Raw genomic sequence first — 21,479 nt, 5'->3', positions numbered from 1 at the left:
TCCGCTTCGCTCCGTTCCGCCGCGCGCTTCCGCTCGCCCCGGCCATGGCTAAGGACCAGCTGAAACCGCGGCTGTGCCATATGCTGAAAGGGGAGAACGGCTACGGCTTCCACCTGCACGGCGAGAAGGGCAAGAGCGGGCAGTTCATCCGCAAAGTGGAGCCCGGTTCACCCGCCGAAGCGGCGGGGCTGCGCGCTGGGGACCGAGTCGTGGAGGTGAACGGGCTCAACGTGGAGCAGGAAACGCACCACCAGGTCCGGGGCTGCGGGAGTGGGAAGGGGGGAGGAGGGGTGGGAGGAGTGCGGGGATCCCCCCCATCCCCCGAGGCTGAGCTCCCCAGCCGCCGTGCGGGCATCACCCCGGGTCCCATCGGAGCATCCCGTCCCAGTGCGGTGCCGGGGGTGCCCGGTAGGGTGGGTGACCCAACGCAGGTCTCGGCCTGTTCGGAGTTCTTGCAGCCCGGAACACCTCGTTCCCACGAGAACGGCCGTGTCCCCGCTGCAGGAGGATGTTGTAATCGCGGCAGCCAGGAGAGCGAGGTGGGAGAGCTGAAGGTGTTTTGGCATGGGCAGGGCACTGCTGTGTTATGCAATCTATGGCGAAAAGGAATCGGGAGACCCGGGCTTTATTTCCGGCTCTGCTCGGTGCTTTTTTCGGCCACTTTAGGCAAGCTGCTGCAGCCTGGACTGGGCAAAGATGCCTCAAAATCTACAGATAGAGCCCTGCAGATGTTCTGCGGTTTGAGTGGCTGAAAGGTGATAGGGCTTTGTAGGGTTTAGTATCTGCTGTAGGGCACGGACAGAACTGGAGGGGATCCAAGTAAGACGGGTCCCAGTTCTGCAGGAGGAGCTGCACGCTTCAGGCCGTGTCCATTTCTGTTTATAAAACCAAATGTTTGTTAAATAGTTCAGCACAGAGAACAAGCAGTGAGGCTGGGGCAGCCACTGCATGGCACCATGGTGTATTGGGTCCAAGGCTTGAGTGCAGGCACCTGGCATCTCTGCCAGTGATGCATTGTTGCACAGCAGGGTTGTGCCTTGTGCAGCCTTCGGTTCCAGCACTCTTTTGGGGTGTGTGTATGGGTTCTGAGTTCCACCTACAGGCATGGATACGGTGTTCTCCAGGGCAGAACCTTTCAGGGCACGGTGAGCAGCTCGGGTGCCTCCAATAAAGCCTTCAATTCCCTGCCCCGTGCTTAGATTCATAGGTTCCCATGCTGATTTTGCCTGTTTGGATAATCTGAGCCAGCTCTGTGAAAGCTGATGTTTGTCTTGAATGCGATTTCAAAACCACCCGAGGAGGCTCCATGCTTTGATCCTGCTGGGCAGCGAGGCGGGCGGCGCTCTCCTGTTGGAAAGCATTGCAGCTCCCCGCTGGAATTCGGATGCTGGGGAAAGAGCGATAGCAGATCCGAGGTGGCCTGCTGTGGCTTTGAAATGAGCAGAGGCTTCTTGAAGGCCAAAGGGAATAGGGGAGACTTTCCCTCTCCTGTTTCCAGCTGGTGGAAGAAGGATGGAGCTGTGGCATTACTGCTGTGGAGCATAGGATGGGGTGTCCTATGGGGCTGGGGCTGCTGGGAAGCAAACAGGCCCAGATTGTTCCTGCTGCAATGACACCTGTGCCTGAGCATGCCCCAGGACCTGCTCTTCTTGCCCAGCCAAGAATGACTTTCCCCAGTAAAATGCCAACCAAGGGTATGCTACAGGGTGGGTGATGCTGCTCTGGTGCATGAGTACAGCTGGAACTGAGCACTGCTGCAGTCTCTCCTCTTCACACTGTTTTAATTGCTGTCCTTGGACAAGTAACGCTTCCCCATGCACATCTGAAGCTGCAACAGGATGGCAATGGGAGCAAACAAGGCTTTGCTGTTCAGTGTAACTGTTTTTGGCTAAAGCTAGCTCTATAAGGAGCAGGAGGTGTTCCCACGGTGTCCTGTTCTGCCTGGGATGCAGCACTGCAGCCTGCTTCTGGTGGTGGGCAGAATAGTTGGATGCCACAATTCGGATCCCATGGCACAGCAAAACCTTGGAGGGGGCTGAAATGGGGCTGTGTGTGGGACACTTTGTGTCCTGTGGCTGTGACAGCTCATGGGGTGCCCACAGTGCTGGTGACCAAGAGCAGCCCCTTTGTGTGACTATGGCACATCCTGGGGAGTGTGTGGAAGCTTGTGCTATGGTGGTCTTGGGTAGAATGCCTTCTTCTTCTGCTCATGCATCTGCACCAGCAAAGCAAGCCCAGAGGTGACCAAGCTGTGCTGGTGGCATGGGAAAGCCTCTAGGTCCACTCTGGTGACACCAGAGCTCTGTGCGTAGAGGCACTGCATCCAGAGTGGAAGGGAAAAACTGAGCCTCTGCCAGCACCCTCTCTGGAGCTGCAAGGTTCTGCTCTGGGTCAGTGCTGGCTCCCAGGGTGGGAGCGGGTTTGGGTGGAGCCGTGGAGGATGTGGGGCAGGGAGCTGTGCGGAGCAGATCCAGAGGTGCCAGATGCAGAGCGGAGACTGAGCCGTCCTCAGAGCTGCGGGTCTGAGCCCTGGCCATGGCTCGGAGGCGGGTAGGAGATGGGGTGCTTTGCTGGGTGCCTGCTTTGCTCTCAACCCTGCTACTCAATCTCTAAGGATGTAGCTCCTGTAGGAGCTGGGGGCAGCTTGGCTGTCGTACCATGGGCAGTGCTTCATAGTGCCTGTGTTGGGTTGGGATGCTTCTGCTGTCCTGTTCTGCTTTGCTGTCCCAGTGCTGCAGCTGTTAGGAAGGACTTGGGGGCTTGTTGGGGGTCTTGTGATATGAGCTCCCCAGTGCTCACAGTGCAGTTTGCATGGTGCTTGAGTTCCAGTGGCGGTCTGGGGGTTTCCCGAAAAGGAGAGCACTTTGCTTTGTGCAGCTGCTTTGAGGAACATGCCCTGGCAACTGTGGTTTCCCCAGCGTGTGGTGCTTGGCAGGGACCAGCCCAGCTCCTGTGCCAGTGGCAGATCTGCTGTGCTACGTCGGATCTGTGTGACTTTTCTCGCTGCCAGTAGTGAGAACTACTGTGCTGCAATGGTGCCTGCAGGACCCAAACTCTAGGCCTGAGAAGGAGGGAGGAATGTGCAGGACTCTACCATTGCTTTTCTTGCATGCTTCCCCCACCTTTCTGCCCATCTGCACCTCCTACCCCCACACATCAGCTGTTTGCTCCCAGTGCCTTTCTGGAGATGTGCCCTGTCACAGGTGCTGGTGTAAGCAGCATCACCTGGTGTTGCACAGAAGTGGATCTGAAAAGGAGCAGATGGGTTTTCTGGGGCTCGGTGGAGCAGCAGCCTGCAGACAGGTTATGGCTGGGAGCCCTCCTGGTGTGGGGCGACAGGTGTTGGTGCTCGCTGGGTTGGTTTGCTCAGCACATGCAGCCATGTCTGCAGTCTATAAATTTCATCTTGGTTGTTGTTTTTTCATTTGCAGATACTGGCTCTGTTGACCTTGAATGGAGCTTGCAGGGGAGTAAATAAATGCTGGCTAATTGCACATTAGGCTCGTTTGTCACTTCTAACCTTGGCGGTTGCAGTATCTGGCTAGCCTGACCTAGATAGGGCAGGAGCTGTAAGGAACCCTTCTCTGCTTCAGGGCTTCCCCAGCAAATGCAGGCTGTCACAGGGCCATGAGAGGTGGCAATGTCCCCCTGCAGCAGGGGAGGGTGGCAGAGCTGTGATACCGTCCTCCTCTTCGTAATGAAGGCCTATGCAGGCAGCAGGTGATGCCCAGTGAGTTACCACCCTGAGGCTGCAGGCAGAGGGTTCTGGAGTCTTTTTCTGCCCTTCTCCCTCACATTTCCTCGATTATTCCCCATTCCCACCCCATCCTGCTGTGCTGTACTCATGTGCCTGCTCGACTGCCCTGGAGCTGAGCACAGCTCTCCACTTTCCCACGTGTGAGCTGCCCTGTGCTCCCCTTCCTCCCTGCTGGGCTGACACCGCCAGCTCCTTTCAGAGGATCTGTAGTCACAAAAAAAAAAAAAAGTGAAAAAGTGAGGCTGTATGAGGACAATGGTCCCATTCAGCTGTGCCTGGAGCTGGAGAACAGCAGGGACGGGCTCATCTCCTGGTGCTGGTTTCCCTTATCTCTGCTGTCCCATCGCACGGAGGGATGAATGCACGGATCAGATTGTTGCTTTCATAAATCTGCTCGGGGGATGAGGGGGGGTGGGGAGGGAAGGGGGGTCAGGATGCTGATGTTGAGAGTGCAGCAAAGGCAGTTGAGACACTGCATTTGTGCTCTGGTTCTTGGTGCAACCAAGTTTTCCACCTTGCGTCTGGTTCTCTGCCCCGTCCCTGGGTATGGGGGGAGAAAGAAGCCCCAGGTAAGGGGGGGAGGAAGGGGGGGGTAAGGGTTTGCAGAGCTCTTTATGCAGTGGAACTGTGCTGTCCCTGTGAAGGATGAAGCCAGGCAGCAGGATTCAGAATGCATGTTGTATGATGGAGCAGCACACTTGCAAGTGGAGCAGAGGGGATGATGTCCAGCAGTGTGTGTGCAGCTGGGCAGATCTATCATTTAGGTTGGGCTGGAAGGAATTGTCACTGTCACCCATGGCCGTAAGCTGTGCCATCGTGAAGGATGCCAAATCTCTGCTCTCCTCCCCTGTAGCCTATAGAGACAGCAACGGTTGTGTACCCTGCAGTGAAATGGAAGCAGCAGGAGAGCACCAATGGGCTGAGGGTCCTGAGATACAGCTCCCCTCCAAGAAGTGGGGAATCTTTGGGCTTCTGCTCACTTCTCCTTCTCCTTTGCAGGTGGTGCAGCGCATCAAAGCAGTGGAGACAGAGACCCGTCTGCTGGTGGTGGACAAGGAGACAGATGAGTACCTGTGCAGCCTGCGCCTGACATGCACAGAGGAGATGGCACACAGTGGGATCCTGCTGGGCTCCAGCATCTCGCCTTCCAAGTCAGTGGGCAGCGACAACGGGGAGGTGTGGAAGCCACAGCTGGAGCTGAGTGCAGGCAGCCTGCAGCGACACTCACACAGCTTCTCCTCACACGGCAGCAGGAAGGTGAGGGCAGAGCTGGTGGCATGATGTGTGGCTGGACAGCAGGATGTGTCCCATTGCAAGTGTGCTTCCCATCAGCAAACCTTCTGTATGTGGCTTTGGGGAACTCAGTGTGTCCCAAAGCTGTGGGTGAGCTGCCCCATGGCCTTGTTTGCTCTGCTGAAAGCAGTGTTGGCTGCTCCTTGAGGACCTACAGAGAGCAGCCAGACTTGGGGACAACCAGGCTGCCCTGGCTGATGTCGTTGTCCCTGTCTGGGGGCAGGCAGCTCATGCTGTGGATGTGATGAAGTTGTGCTCCTTAACTCAGTCTATTTCTTCTCTGTTACTGCTAGGATGGAGGGAACAGCTGGATTGAATGTGTTCTCAGCTTTTTGCTGAAATAGGAAGGAAATAAGCTCTTTTTCAAGTGGTCTGAATCTGGACTGTGATTCTGCAGTAAGCGCCTTTTATTAGTAAACTCCTTTTCAGCAAGGAAAGAATTTGAGGTGGAAGATGTCCAGTTTCCATGGCTGGCTCCCTGCTGGGAGGGCGGTGATGGCACAGCCTTGCACGCACAGATATGCAGCACTCAGCCCCAGCACTGCTCATGCATGGAGTGTGAACATGACAGTCAGCACCATGCAGCTGGCTGTCCCCACCTGAATCACTGAGGGGGTGAACCCTGCAGCCCTGTGGTGCTGCTTACAACCAGGCTGTGCAAGGCTTTCCCTGCTTCCAAATCCAGCTTTAGCACTTGTTGCCCTCAGGAGCCCCTGTGGGGTAACAGCTCAAGCAAATTCTGCATGGGGATGAGGCATAGAGCAGGCAGTGGAGTTATGAGTGGGGTTCTGCCTCTGACCGTTCCCCCCCTTGTATGAGCTGCTTGTGTTGGGCAGGGCTTTGCCTGTTCCTGGGCTGTGCTGGTCTGGGGGGCCGCCCTTCCTGGGGGTGCTTTAGGCTGTGATGTGAAGGTATCCTAAGGGCTCTGGGTGACAATGGAAGTCAGTGTTGTGGGACTCATAACCCCCTGGAGTGGTTGGTGGGACAGGAGAAGGGAACTGGGGAGAGAGGGGCTGCAGTGGGGAGGGCCATGCACGGCTTCCCAGGCTGGGGGTTTCCTATCCTGTCTCTGTTCCTTTTGCTGGGTGAAATCCAACAGTTTGTGCTGACGGGAAGTTGGGCGCGGGGAACGGGCTGGTCCTTTCCGGCCTTTGGGTTTCGGCTCCTCCAAGGAGAGGGTGGGACAGGGAGAGCTGAGCAGGAGGGGGGGTGCAGTGTGGGGGGAGAGCCTGGACCCCCTGTGGAGAGGCTGTGGGATTGGTGAGGGTAAGCGCATGGAGCAACCGCTGTGTTTGAGGCTGGTGGTGCCAGAACCCGTGCTGGCATCCAGCAGATGCAGTGCCCAAACAGTACTTAGTGACCTGTGGTGGCTTTGCTTTGGGGAGAGCTCAGTGGGACTGTCCCAGGTAGATACCATCCATGGGGACACCTCAGAAGCCATGCCTCCTGGAGCGTCACTGCCCCCAGTGGGGCTCTTTGTGGGGCTGCTGAGCAGCTCTGAACCTGCTGGGTGCTGGCAGTGGCTCTGCAGTTGTTTTGTTCCTGCAGCATCGCTTCAAACAGCTGAGTGCTGTGGGATTTCCTGTTCAAGGTCACTGCTGTACTGGGGCCGCAGGTGGCTGGAGCTGCAGGACCTGGTCTGCGCATTGCAGCCCGGCTTGCTTCAGGGAGGCAGCACCCTGCATCCTGCAGTGCAGCTTCAGACAGGCAGACGGCCCTGCAGTTGGGCTCCCCTAAATCAGGTCTGTTTAGCACCAGGCATTGGGCAGTTGTTCAATACAGCAAGGAGCAACTGGAGATGAGGAGGGAAATGTGGCAGCAAGGGTGTGATGCAGTAGGCAGGGTGGGCACAGCTCTGCCAGCCTCCCCCCATGCTTGTTTTAGAGCAAGAAGTGCCAGCAGCTCTGGGCAGTGAGGTTAAGGTGTGACCTGGTGTACTGGATGCAGTGCCTCCAGCAAGCACTGTAGTGCTATGAATAATGCAGCACCTATTTAAAATCAGGGAGCAGGGTGGCAGGGCTGGCTGCCAGCAGTGTGTGCCCGGTGGAGCACAGCACCATGGGGACTTAGGGCTGTGGTGCCACAAGGACTGCAAGGCCCCACTTCTGCAGTGCTGCCTCCCTTACTGCTGAAGGAGACGCACCTGAGTGCCCAAAATCTTCTCTAGAAGAATCCTGCTGTGAATTTGAGGTGCAGTTTTCCCTGCAGGCAAACAAAGCTGGTTACCCTGATGCCTCCCACAGGGAGGTGAGATGTGACTCCATCTCTGCAAAGTTGCTGTATGTGCCTGCTGGGAGCTGCTGTTATTGCAAAGGTGCCTTTGGGGCAGCACTGTTAAATGAAAGCTTGGGCTGACGAGGCAGCAGGGGTGAGTGCTGCAGTGCGTGGGCAGCTGAGGTCCAGGGCTGTGGTGTAGGGCTGCCTGTAGCTGTTGGGATTGGTGCCTCGCTGTTCTCCAGCTGTGTTTGCAGGAAAAACAAGAACAGCAAGGCCTTTGGGACGCGATTGGAATGGTGCAATTCTCTCATTGCTGTTCTTGTCTCACCAAAGCATGATTTGGGGATGCAAAGGGACTGCCATGACACCTTTATCATTTGCATAGCAAGCACACATCTTTAGTAGCTCCTGGCCTGAAGCAGCCTACTGTTCTCACAGGGGAATTCTTATGCAGGGGAATTCATGTCCAGGTGTTAAATAGGAATGCTGGGGCTGTGCTGCATGCTGGGTTTGGCTGTATCCCTGCAGCTGGGTGATGGGCTCAACGCTGCAGGCAGAGGTCTGGTCCCGTTGCCACACCACGCAGTCTGTGTGCAGTGCAAGAAGTGATGTGGGCAGTTGCTGAGTGCCCTCAGCTCTTGATACTGGAAATCCTGGAGGAGCCTGGCTATGCTGGAGGAGTGGTACAGCCTTAGCTTTGCTCCACAAGCCATGAACAGCTGGAAAATGGGTGATCTCTTTGGACTAGGGCATTGCAGTGACAGTGCAGTGTGCCACCAGCCCACCACGTACCAGGAGCAGCTGTGGGCCTGGAGATGGCTGTGCTGCTCCCCAAGGAGCACTGAGCCCAGGGGTCCTGCAGGTGTGAGCAGTGCTGACTTCAGGGGGGTAAATATTTACCCTTCTGTTTGGGGTCAGGAATAAGAGCTTTGTTTCTATTGCAAACAAAACTCTGCATTGCAACATCTCGTGCCGCCAGCTTTCTGCCGGAGTGCTGAGAAAGGAGTAACATAGCACAGATGTTTTTGGAGAACTTTGCCAATTCAGTTGAGGCCCAAAATTTAGGGCTTGTAGAATAACCACAGAGATGTAATAAAGCCTAACATGAGCAGAAGTGTCTGGAGTAATTATGAACTTTGGAGAGAAAGGAGGGGGAAAAAAAAAAGCAACAAAACTTAAATAAATGTGTGGCTTAAATTAAAGCACTTCCCTACAGCATCCTGTGCTGCTCAGTCTCAGTGGCTGAGAGCAGAGGGAACAGCAGGACCCATCCCTGGTTCCCCTGCCCAGGGCAGGTAAAGGCTCAGATAAACCCTCCAGCATGGAGCAGGGGAGCTGTGGCTGCATCACTGTTGTGTTCCCTGCTATTCTTGCAGCATCTTTCTGTGGACACTGCGGTAGTTGCAGCTTTATTTCTCCTTGAGTTTGCTTCAGGCTGCAGCTAGGTCCCAGCTTGGCGTGGTGTAGGGGTGCAGCCTGGCAGCAGGAGCACTCCCTTACAACCACCAACCTTACCAAGCCATTTCTGCTCTGGAGCTGCTGCATCAGCAATGTCCTTGGCAGTTTGGGTTACTGCTCTGCTGTGTGCTGTGGGTCTGAGATGGAGTGTGGTGTCCTATGCCCTTGCTGGAAAAGGGGAAATGGCTGCAAGGAGCCTGGGGGCAGCGCCCTGTGATGCTGGAGCTCAGCCCTGGGAGCTGAGGCTGGGCTTGCTTTTGGGATTAGCATATTAATCCAGTCCCAGAGGCAGAGCTGGCGTGTGGGGAAGCCGGCAGCCTTGTGCTAGTGCTGACCCCACTGCATTATTGATGGAGCTGTGCTCACTGGCATCGTGTGTCACTCAACATGGGAGCAGCTCCAGCTCACAGCGACATGGGAACTGGGGAAATGCACACAAATAGCCATTTTTCAGACCATTGTCTTCCCTGACCACCCAGGAAGGTGGTGCTTAGTGAAAAGGAGGGGGATGAAACCTGTGTTTTTGCAGACTACCTTCCCAGGAGCATTAGGGACTTCCAGGAACTGGATGTGTTTCTGCAGCTCTCTGTAGTGCAGCGCTGTGCAGGCAGCTGAGGGCCGTTTGGGTCTGTGCAGTTTGGGGCTCTGTCCCATTGCCTCGCTGGGGACAGGTCCAATCCCATCCTTGTGCTTTCCAATCTTCTCTGCTCTCCCCTTGAGCATCAGCAATCTGTTAACTTCTGACTTAATTTGTTCTGCTGTCAACTTTAGGCTGGCACTGTGGCATGTGAGATGTGCTGGAGTCTCGGACTGTGATGAACCCGCAGAGGAGAAGGGTTCCTTGGGCATTGCCTCAGCACTGGGAGAAGGGGCTCTGGAGGGCAACGTGCAGCTCACTGGGGGGGATTTTCATGCCGGGTGGTGCAGGAAGCCCATCCCCGGAGGAGAGCATCCACCCCGCGGCTGAAACTTCCTCCGGGGGATATTTTTAGTGAAACACAAAAGTGAGAGGCAGATAGAGACAGGAGGAGCTGCGCCCTGCCGAGTGCCTTTGTTCCTGGGGCTGTGTGCTCCCAAAGGGACAGAGGGGTCAGCCCTGGAGACCTGTGAGGGGACAGCAGTGCGGGTGGGTGAGCGCATCCTGGAGTGGTGACACTGCTGACACCAGGAGATGTGACCCTTCTGCATCCCCTGGGTCCTGCATCCCATGGTCCCTCCCATCTGCGTCCCTGGATAATTGGAGGCTTTCCTTCAACATGTTTTAAAACACCAATATCCAATGGGAGTGGCTCAGAGCGCAGCGTGCTCCAGCGCAGTCAGCCCTAGCCCCTCTTGCTCATGGGGATGCTCTGAGCAGATTGGTTTAATAACAGCCTGCTCCCTGCCAGTCGCTTGGAGGTTCTGTTCAATAGCACAGTTATTAAATGGTTTCCAATAAATTGAAATTGTTCTGGCAGGAGCTGGGCCTTCTGCATGCGCCTTGGCAGCAGTGCTGTGTCTGTGCTATGACTGCTGTGTCCCTGTGAGCAGTTTGGGGCCAGGGTGGTGGTCTCATTGTGGCGCAGGGGCTGCAGCTCTGGGGAGTGGCACAAGCTATGGAGCTGGAAGTCAGCAGGGCAGACTTTATTTATTAATTTTGCAACATGTTTCTTGTGATGAGTTTGTTTTCGTATGCAAAGCTGTCTGCTTTTGTAAGTCCTTTGATTTCTAATGTGCTCAATGCTTCAGAGCTCATTGCCTTTAAACTACACTGCTTTTGTGCTGTGTTACTTATTCCTAAGCCCCCACAAAATGAACTGTGGAGACCATGCAGTCGTGTTGTTCCTCCAGCACCATCCCCAGTGCCCAGCAATGCGTGCCTGGCTCCCGTGCTGGTGCTGCTGTGGGTGATGCTCTGGGCACAGCCCTGCTCCTTGTTGGTGCATGGGACTGGAGATTTGTTGTGACCGAGGGAGGCAGCAGGTGTGGGGGAAGGTGTCAGGGTGACATCAGTGCTTGTGGGGAGTGGAAACACGTGGAGCAAACATGCAGCATATGGTGGCTTTGTGGCACACATTCCTGGGCTGGAGGGGGCTGTGGTTTCTAGCTGTTGGGCAGGCGTGCTGCTTCCAAATGGGGGTTCAAAGAGCTCTCTTTAATCTGCAGAGCAGTATCCTGTGCCGATTGCAGCCATCACAGTGCACAAGTGAGACACCATGGCTGTCTCATTGCCTCTCAGTGTGTTTTGTTCTGCTCTTTGGTTGGGGAGACAGAGGCTGAGAAGTTCAGTGATTTACCCAATGTTGTAGGAGAGCTCAGCGCATTCGATTCAGGTCCAGTTTTGGCTCTCAGCACTTGGCTCTGTCTCTCGGCATGGAGCTTTCACAGGCAGTGGCCTCTGGAGGCTCCAGGTTGGAAAATAAGAGAGAAAAACTAAACTCTTAATCAGCACTGGGCTTCTCCTGGTCCATACGTTTCTATATGTAAGGAATTAAAACCTGGATTGTAGACATAATTATTTCTGGCAAGATCCATATTGTAATTTCATTTCACTGCTGCTCTTGCCTGTACCCCCCCCAGTGTTTTGGTTCCACTGCTGCATGCCCTTGAGCCATAGCCAGACTTGGAGCTGGGTTTTTGGCCAAGTCTCTCTTTTCCCACTAACATCATGCATGAGTCTGCTATGGGGTGAGTGCAAAGATCCATTAGCAGTGAGTCCTGAAAGCTATGCTCAAAGCAGTGTCTCCAGCAGGGAAAGGGCTGTTTCCTATGGGCACTGGTGCTGCAGCAGCATGTGGGGTGGCTTTGTGCACTCCTCCCTTCTGTTGAAGGGCACTGAGCTGTGCTCCCCAAGGTGCTGGAGTGGCAGATGGAGGGGATGGGGCTGTGGTGAGTTGGTGGGGTTCTGACACAGACCCTCGGAGCTGCCAATCCTGTTAAGTGCAGCCCCTGTCCCCCCAGGAGTCCCTGCAGCGTTATGTCACTAAACCCTCTTAGGGATTTACAGGGCTTAATCCCCTTGAAGAAATGAGCGGCACAAAGGGCAGCGGGTGGGCTAATCCCTGCTCACTACTCGGTGGGTTGACCTCCTGCCCCGGTGTGTTCCATGGGAATGGGACTGTATCACCCCCCAAAGTGCCTGATGGGGCTCATGGGGCTTCAGCTGCTCCTGCCATGCGTGGCATTCAGCCTCAGTGCTCCCCATCCCTGCAGGCTGAGCATCCCTCATGAGCAACTAGAGAGCATCCCAGGTAAAGCGGTTAATTCTGGCCCTGTGGGCGCTCACAGTTAGCAGGATTTAATTAAGACAAGCCCTAATTTGTACTAAGAAGGATGAATAGTACTTTGCCTACAAAAGCGCCCTGCTCTTGCCTGGAAGCTGTGTACGAGCACAGGGCTTGCACTGATATAGGGCCTGTGTGTGCCCTGGGGAGGGAATGTGTGTGCAGTATGCTGGAGGGGCATCCCTAAGACAGGAGTAAAAGCTGTCCATTGGTTGCTGAGCATCCCAGAACCCTGACCCTTCTCTGCCAGCCCAGACCGTGCCTGGGGGGCTGTTTTTGGTCCTGCTTTGGAGCTCTCATTTCTATTCTGCTCTTCCCACAGAGGCAGCCTGCAGCAGGGGGATTCAGAAAGGGAAAATGCTGTCAGCCAAACACTGGGCTGCTGGGAACCATGTGCTCACTTCCCCATGGTTATCATTGCCTGCAGCCAGGGCCCAGTGCTGGCACCAGTGGTTATCAGGGCTCCTTGTGCCTGTGCTGCACGTGTCTGGCATGCAGGGCTGTGCCACAGCTGCCCCTTATCTGCCTCAGCACGGCTGCCTTGGTGGTGATAAATGCTTGGTGCCTTGCAGCCTTAAAGGTGATTGCTAAGGTTGTTTCCAACCCCAGCCCTTCTATGATCTGCTGCTGCCATTTGGAGCTGGGTTTAAAATGAGGGTTTGGAGCAGAGTGATACAGCTGTATGGGAAGTAGCTTTGTTCCCCATCGTGTCAGTTCTCAGTTCAGTCCTGGGTCCCAATGCTAGTGACAGCTTGCATCCCTTCGCATCACTGCAGAAGAGGCTGGGTTACAGACATGGAGGAGGGGCTCTGTCAAAGCTTAGGATGTGGGTGGTGTGCCCAGCTCTGCTGTGGGCAGGTTTAGTGCAAAAGCCATGAGCTGTGGGGCTTGGGAAGGAGGGGATAGTTAGTGGGACATGCTGAGAGCCAGGGGCCTCATCCTGTAGGAGCTGCACCCCCGGATGTTTTATTGCATGGCTTTTTAAAACCAAAAGGCCTACCAGTGAGCTAACCCCCCGGCATGGGTGCTGCAGTACTGCCTTTACTTTCATTCTAAGGAATGCAGAGGATGTAGGGAGCCCTCCCCCTGCCCCGTTTCCTCCAGCGATCCGTGCCGCCTGGCCAAGACAAATATTAGTGGTAAACTATTGAACTTCCCCGGTGCTCCCGGAGCTCACAGAGCAGCGCCTGTTCCCCTGCTCTGTGCATGGGGCTGGGCACTGGGGCTGTGGGGTGGGCACCAGGCATGGGTTGCGCTGCAAACAGCACCCGTGGCTCTGCCTTTGGCTGTACCCTATGGCTGGGGGAGGCTGCATGGGGTCAATAGGGGTGGGAGCCCTGGGACGTGCCCTATGCAATGTTTTGCAGGCACTGGGGTTTAGCAGTGAGTGGCCTTGCGGTGTCCATTCATGGTGAGAGCCCCCGCAGCATGACGTGGGAGCTCTGCCATTCCCAGGAGGGTTTTCCTGAGCAGTTGTGGTCACTGCAGGGCATGTGCTTGCCGCGGGGCTGGGGGCATCATGGTGACACCCAGTGCTCCCCCCATGCAGTGGGAGCACAAAGCTGACTGGATTCCTGCTAATGACCGGGATTATTAAAGGCAGTTAACGGGGTCAGCATTAATGAATGATGCAGTGATTGCTCAAGACTTGGCCTTGGTGAGAAGCTGGGGAGTCCAAAGGGCAGCTGATGCTGTGAGGTCGGTGCTTTTACGGGGGTGGCTCTGGCAAGAGCTGTTGTCCCAGCTCCTCTGTCAGCAATCTCAGCCCACATGTGGGATGTGCTGGAGCTCTGCCCTGTGAGGTGGCAGGTCTGTGCTCCATTGCCTGCACGTGGAGAGGTGCTGGGGGCGTGGAGATGTGGTGGCAGTGGGCTTTGGGACAGAGTGGGATTTACGGTGGGTGTGCGAAGGATGTGGGAAAGACATTTTCCCCCTTTCCTCAGCCTGGCACAGTGCAGCCACTGCTCCTTGCCTTCCACCTACCCACAGACACAGCTCCATTGGCTCTGCTGTATTGCTGGAATGTCGATTCCATGTTTTTCTTTGTGAATACATTCCCAGCCCACAAGGACTTGCTTTACTGCCCTGTTATCCTATACAATTCCCCTCTGGAGCAGGGAGCTCACGGGCTTCTCGACTGTGTGTTTCCTTGGCAGATTGCACTGGAAAAGTTTCTCTCTCTGAAAGCAAACACGTGCACGTGGCGTTTTCTGTTTCTCTGTCCTGCCCCCTCCGTTTTTCTTCCACCACTGGGGCCAGCTGCTCCCTGCCAAGCACGCGCTGCTGCACCCGCCCCGTCGGGCGGGAATGCATGTGCTGGGGGAGAGGGGTTCCCTCAGTGTCCGAATCTGCTCCAGCAGCAGCCAAGGGGGAGGGAAAAAGGCTGCATCTTGCAGTGTCTTGCTGGGAAATTCCCCAACTAGAAGGGATTCCTGAGAAATGACATGGAGATTGCAGTGCTTGGCACTTGTATCAGCAGGGCTGGGCTGAGCTCATGGTGCATGGAGAGGATGGTGGTGCCCAGCATAGGGCAGCTGTATTGCTCTGGGCTCCCTATCTGCCATGTCCCTACTGGGGGACATCACCAGGGGATGCTGACTTTGCAATCCTTTGCGTGCCCTGTGCTGTGTGGGGATTTGTTGTGCTGGGGGGTGTGGAGAGAAGTGAATCCAGGCTTAACCCTGCTGCTTAGGGCATCAGCACTCAGTGAGGCCATGGTCTTGTTTCTTTGGCAGCAAGTTACTGGGAGGTGACACGTGGGTGGAAGGCAGGCTGCCAGCAGGATGCTCTCCCTATCATTCGTTCTCCCTGGTGTGAGATGCCCATGGGGTGCCTGAGTCTGGCAGCACAGTCACAGCAGGACTGAGGCTCCATCACTGCCTTTTCTTTCCCTTTGCATCCTGCTTATGTTCCCTCCTACTTGGCATTTTCTGAGGGGACCATGGGTGTCCTAGGAGGGGCTGTTGCCAGGTCTCAGCTCTGTGTTATAGCATGGTGCAGCTCATGTGAGGCCTGGGTGCTTCAGAACATGGCTTAGGGAGGGTGATGCACAGCGTGGCGCTGATCTGAGCGAGGTGCCCACTGCTCTCGAGGAAGCGCAGCATTTTGGCACTCCCTCTGCTCTCAAGAGCTGGCATGGTTGGGGCTGGCAGGCGCAGGGAGCGTTATCTTACAGCAACATGCAGCCCTGAGCAGCTGAGGCTTAGGGGCTTTGCGCTGAACCAGAGTGCTTGCGCTGCACATGGGTGTCCTCCTGCCTGCAGTGCTCAGTACATGGCTCATCCCATCCTTGCAGGGCTGTGCTCGAGGCCAGAGCAGGACCAGGTGAGGGACAAATCTTCTCGGGGCTTTGTGGCTGTGGGCTGAGCTTGCTGTCATTCCCCATATGCAATTGGATGGGGACAGTGCTGCCACCACTCTGACTTCAGTGCTTTCTCTACTGCATCAGTCCTGATAGGAGCTGGGACCTCACTCACCAAAAATATCCAAATTCTGCTATCAGCTGCAGCTTGGCTGTAGGTCCTGATGAGTACCCGAGTTGGATGCTTTCCACTGCTAATTGGAATCACTTTGCTGTCTGTGAGCCTGCCTGCGATGCTCGTTTGCTCCCTTTGTGCTGTGCATTGGGCAGCATCCAGCCGGCGCCGTGCCTCGTTTCTGTGCTCAGCGCCCGGAGCAGCACTGTCAGAACCGAGTTCCTGGAGCACCTGCCTGCTGCAGGGCTGCTTGCTGGAGGAGTGATGTTAAAGAAAACAGTGCAAATCTGTATAATGACTTTTGCCCTTAAAAGAATAAATAAATACATACATTTTTTGGGGGGTGCTTCTATCGCTCCAACCCAGCTGGTGCAATTGAGATAATTGAAGCAATTTGAATAATGGAAGCCATTGTGATACTTTGCAGAAGCCTGGAGCTCACGTTTGGTGCTGGCAGTGGTGTTGTGCTGCGCTTTGGGGCAGTGGTGGGGACACTGCATCCTGAGGTCACACTGCTTGTCTCCTCCCCTTTGAGATGCATGGTGGCAGAGATGTCCAGGCTTTGTGGTGGCAGCTGGCTGATTTGGGACGTTTTCAGATCTCTGCCTGTTTGCCCTCAGCGCTATTTTGGGCAGAGGGGCTGCAGTTTTGGGGTGCCATTAGCACTGCTGTATCCATTGTGCATCGTTCCTTCAGCAGTTTGTGCCTTCCTCTTGATGTTTGTCCTCTGGGGAATGCACAGAACTTTCTCCTGGCTGCAGTGTTGTGCTGGTGTGGGGAGGACGCTTTAAGGACAGGAGTTGTAGAGCTTCTGTCAGTCAGCTGCTGGGTCTGGGTTGCAGAACAAAGTAAGATTTTCACTCCTGGCTGTGGCTGTCTGAGCCAGGACACCTTGGGTGATGAGCAGGGTGATAATTAGGGCTATGGCTGTATAAAAATGGCAGCAGCGTGATTACTGTGTGGAGGCTGAGCTGCTCCTACCCTGGGGTTATTCCTGGCCTGGGAGAGAGCAGCAGTCTCCTGGCTGAAAAACCTTTCAATTAGAGCCAATAAAGTGAACCTTGTGGCTGTGGCACCTCTGGGTGCTGGAAATGCCACTTTCCTCCCCAAAGCCTTTCCAAGCAGCCCACACGTCCCAGCTCCTCCCCGGCACCACAAGGGGGGAACATCTGCTGTGCTTCATGGGACTGACATCCAACTGGCCCTCCCCCCTCCCCCCTTGTTATTTATAGCTTTCCACCAACATCTGGAGCTGTGTTTGGCTCTGACTGCCTCCAGGGCTGTGGGATGAAGCTGGGTGAAATGTGCGGCTGCAGGGAGCCTCCAGCACCCTGGGTTACATCTGGGACTGTCAAGGGGTTCGGGGAGCCGTGCAGCATCCTGTTCCTGTGCTTCCTGAAGCTGAGCAGCAAACCCCTGCTGATAGCAGGGGCAGAGACGGAGTGGACCTGGGGATGCTGTGTCCGGGGACCCTGTGCTGTTGTTCTACGTGCTGCAGCCCTTCCTGCTTTGGGTTTTCCCCTTCATGGCATCTCCCATTGTTGGTGCTGTCACCTGGGGTGAGAGCAAAGCAGGCAAGCAAAGGGGCCATTTTCTGCCCAAAACTGTGTGCAAAAGGAGAGGAAACGCCATGGGAGCTGGCTTGAAAGAAAGTATGTGAGCAATGCAAATTAGACAGGAGTGATACTGCCTGTGTTTTCTCCAACTCCACTGATGCAGAGGTGGAAAAGCTGGATGTGGCGCGGGATGATCTGCACTTGGAGGGTATCCATCTCCTATAGCAGTACTTGGGGATGGTGTGGCTGCACCAGATAAGCAGCAGTGACCCTAGCTGGGGTGGGTGTAGGGCTGGGGGCTCGTGCTGGGGGACCCTGGTACTGAGGAGCTCCATCATTTTGTCCTTTTTCCATGGGAATGATGTGTGTGTGCTTCATCCCCATTCTCCTGTCCAGGACAGCTCTGCATTCACACTGGATCCAATGATGTATTTCTGGAATAACCCCTATAGCGTGGCTTTGTAAGGATTTTAGCCTTTAGTGTTCACCCACAAAGCGTGAGCAGTGGGAGGGTGATGCTAGAGCAGTGCTCAATTCTGAGCATCCCGGCAGGGTGAGCCTCATTGCATGAAGGCATGATGGGTTCTGGGAGTTCCATGGGGCAAATGGGTTTTGTTGCAGGGTGGGATGCTGCTCCCACAGCCCTTGCTCCAAACTTGGGGATGGCAATGCTGAAACAGCAGGTGCTGCAATAAAATAATGAGAACTGGCAGCGCCTAAAGAGATTATTATTATTATTATTATTATTATTATTATTATTATTATTATTAATTTTCCCTTTTAAATTGGAAGTGTTTCATTGTTACTTAATGTCTTGTTTGTGCCTTATTAATGGAGCCGTCTTGCGCTGCTTCCTTCTGCTATGGTGGTGGTGTGCCTGGAACTGTGGCACTGCAGCTTTGTGTTGGTGCAGCTCTTATCTGCACGGACACATCCACACCAGTGGGTATGTGCATGGAGCAGCAATGTAGGGCAAATGTGACATCCATGGCTTTTTAATCCCGTGTATGAGATCAGTGGGTGCTGTTGTGTCTGGATGCCCCCAAAGAAGATCGCTGATTGCATGCAAGGAGGGAAATACGAAGTCATTTTTGTTGGTTTTGCATTGTGTGAGTGCAGCCGTGGGAAGGAGCGGAACTTTTGCAGGACTTTGGGGTCAGGTGGGAGTGTGGTTGGGGTGTCCCAAAGGCAGAACACCCCTGGAGCTCAGGAAACATCGTCCTAACAGGGAAATGTTAGCACAAGTTGTGAAGAGAATGAGTAGCAGAGCTGGCAGGAGGAACAGAGTACATCGGTGCAGAGAGCTTCATTGTGCTTGAGGCTGAGCAGGGGGAACTTGGGTTTGCTCATACCCAGAGGGGGGTTTGTTGGAGCCCCATGGGTTCCAGCAGCTGCAGACAGCCACAGCTGGGAACTCTGGGATCAGTGACAGCACTCAGGTCTTCCTGGGAAGTTCTGGAGCTGATGCTGGGGCTGAAATGAGAAAGATTTTGAATCATCTCAGTGGTGGATCTTGGCTTCAGGACACGGTGGTGAGAGCAGAGCGTGCCCATGCAGGGCACAGTGCTGGGTACCCCACAAAGCTGCTGCAGCAGTCCTCTTCCAAGCAGCTTCTGTGCAATTTATTTTAGAGATGAAGCTGGCAGAGCCCAGTGGCACTGTGCTCGTTTGGTGACTGTTTGGTGCTTTGGAACTGCTGCTGTAGCCACGACTCCTTAAAACTGAAGTAAAATGGCTCTTAAAGGTAATTTCTATGCCCCAGTAGGTGATTCTGGACGTGTTCCTTTCTGCAGCCTCTGTTCCCAGCGCTCGAAGCCCTGCGCATCCCTTGAGGTCACACCGAACCCGCTCCAGCATTGAATCATTTCCTGTTTTCCTCGGCTGCTGCAGAGCTGGAAGTGTTTGCAGATGGGTTGAACCCACAGTGTGGGGGCATGGGAACGCAGGGCTGAGCCTGCAATGAGCCCCGAGTGCTGCGCACCGTGTGTGCTGTATGGGGGCTTTCCTTTGGGGAAAATGTGTGTGGAGGGGTCACTGCCAAGTGGGTGTATAAGGGTGAAAGAAGCCCCGGGTGTTTCTTGGGTAGAAGTGCCCAAAGGAGGTCCCCACCCACCTCTACCATTTGCATTTAGCTGGGGGGTAGGGACATCTTTTCCAGTTTTTTTGTTTTGTTTTTTTTTGGCCAAGTTGGGAACATTGGGGAAAATTTCACATATTTTTATAGTTGTTTTAAATGAAAGGTTGTAAGAGGTCGTCCTACCGATAGATAGATAGATAGATAGATAGATAGATAGATAGATATCTGAGGTCTGATAGCAGGTGGGAGCAGTGTCGCTTTCCATGCAGATTTAAAATGGGAATGTTTTCCTTAAACCACAGATCAAAAAAAAAAACAAAACCCAAAGGCATTTCTATTTCTGAGCAGCTCCTGCCCAGGACATGGCTGTGCCGCTGTGCCTGGTGCACGAGAACAGCAGAAGGATAAAACCTGCTGTGTGCTGCTCCCTGTTAGCCCCAAGGAGCCGTAAAGCATTTTGCACGTGATAGAGGTGAAGCGCCAAACTCCTCACATGCTCCACTAATATTTGCAGTGACCTCAGCCTGGATGTGCTGTGGGCACCTGGGGCAGCACCGTGTGCAGGGATGGTGCTTCCTCTCTGCAAAAACCCAGCTGCTCTGCAAAGACATCTGCAGGGCTTTCCCTCTCTGCCCAGCTCAATGTTTCCATAGGCTCACTGCTAAGTGGCAGCAGAGCAGCTGTGCTGCGTGGCTCCAGGTGGGCACACAGATGATCCATCTCTGCACTGAGTGTGCTCAGTACTCCCAGTTATTCATGGCCATTTTTGAGCTGGTTGCAGGACAGGGCTGCCCATCCCTTGGTGTCCATCTCTGCGGTGGCCAAGGATGCAGCTCCAGATCTGGGCATCACCCAGCTTGCTCAGAGCATCCCCGCAGCGAGGGACCAGTAGCAAGGTGAGGAGAAAACCTTGAGCCATGCTGGAGTCACTGGGAGCCAGGCACGGTGCTGCCATCAATCAGTGCTGGGGGTTAAGGTGGCCGTGGGGTGGCAGCCCCAGGGTGGGGTGGGTGGGTCTGGGCTGCTGTTGGCTGAGGAAATGCATTTTTTGTTGTTGTTGTTTCAATTTCTCTGGAATGGTTTTGGACAATCAGTTTTCTAAAATAAACTCAATGAGAGGAAATCCATTTGTTAACCTGTCCCTGTTGAGCTGGAAGGAGGGGATGGTGTGCAGATATGTTGCTTCCTTCTCAACTTAATTCTGACCAAAGCCTATACATCCAACACAATATCTTATCCTCCCTCCTCCCTCCTCTTTCTTTTTTAAATCAGGATTTAAACGGACAGAAAGAGCTGTGTCCACGCCTCTGCCACCTGAAGAAAGGCCCCAATGGTTATGGCTTTAACCTGCACAGTGAGAAGTCCCGCCCAGGGCAGTTCATCCGCTCGGTTGACCCCGACTCACCAGCATCCAGAGCAGGCCTGCGGCCCCAGGACCGCCTGGTGGAGGTAACCCACATGCAGCATGGTGCTTTGAGGCCCTTTTGTTGGGTTTTTGGGTCCTACCAACATGGGTCCTCCTGAAGATGGAGTGCAGAAGGGATGTGATGCTTATCTGGGAAGTGTGATGCTGAATCCAGCCCCAGTCCTGTGCCCTTTTCCATCAGATCCATCATGCTGCTGGGCAGGGCAGGAGCCTGGAGCCAGGGAAAACACTTGGCAGAGAGATCTTAAAGCATAGGATTGTGAAAGATGGGGGGAAAAAAACCACTCTTGGAAGCGATTTCCTGTCCGCTTAGTGCTGAACAACAGAATTTTTGATGTTGCACAGAATCGCCCTCCCCTCGCCTTGTTTGTCTCTTGATGTTTTTACTGAAGAATGAGTTCCCCCATTCAAAGCGGCATGGACAGATGGACAGACAGCACTTGTTCCCAGCTGGGCACCACACCGTGCCCCCAGCCTGGCTCTGTCCCAGCACCGTGGCGATTTAATGCTGGGGCTGGGACACCCATGGCTGTGGTTAATAGCAGCGAGGGGTTTTGTTATTTATTTATCATCCCTTGGTCGAGTGCCCAGCACACACAAAGCAGCAAGGGGTGAGTTAGAGAGCTTGGAAACCTGATGCCCCCGCTTCGGCTCTATGGGGCTCTGATAAATAATCGATGCTCCCGGCCCTGCTGTACAGTGTTGGGGTGGGAGAGCAGGGGCAGCCCCCTTTGGGGTCCCCCTATGGGTCAGTGTAGACAGGGTGAACCCTAGGGTAGGAGTGGGGTGATGGTGGGGTGACCGTGGGATGCTGTTGGTGAAAGTGGTGTGACTATGGGGTGCTGGTGAGGGTGGAGCATGGCTACAAGCCAGGCTGGCTCCTTGAGACTCTGTCTCCTGCAGTCTAAATGCTGGCACTGCAGGGGCTGCGCCAGCCCCAGGCAATGGGTGTGTTC

At 54.6% G+C, this 21,479-nt stretch overlaps 1 protein-coding gene across 2 annotated transcripts in view; it reads left to right on the top strand.

Moving 5' to 3' along the window:
* SLC9A3R2 (SLC9A3 regulator 2) overlaps positions 1-21,479 on the top strand; it is a 28,123-nt gene continuing 6,644 nt past the window's right edge. The window contains exons 1-3 of one of the 2 annotated variants that reach the window (XM_042827619.1): positions 1-254; positions 4,757-5,014; positions 20,370-20,546. In XM_042827619.1, the coding sequence (XP_042683553.1) occupies positions 45-254; positions 4,757-5,014; positions 20,370-20,546 (645 nt within the window). In that variant the 5' untranslated portion in view covers positions 1-44. Of the gene's footprint in view, positions 255-2,494; positions 2,551-4,756; positions 5,015-20,369; positions 20,547-21,479 lie in introns of those variants that run through there. The other variant, XM_042827620.1, reaches the window with a different exon arrangement.

This window comes from Centrocercus urophasianus, unplaced genomic scaffold, assembly GCF_019232065.1.
Source record: "Centrocercus urophasianus isolate 14NV4802_14NV808 unplaced genomic scaffold, USGS_Curo_1.0 seq_29, whole genome shotgun sequence".
NCBI classification, from domain to species: domain Eukaryota; kingdom Metazoa; phylum Chordata; class Aves; order Galliformes; family Phasianidae; genus Centrocercus; species Centrocercus urophasianus.
Note: the sequence above shows the minus strand (reverse complement) of the source record. Positions and strands in the feature narration are given on the sequence as shown.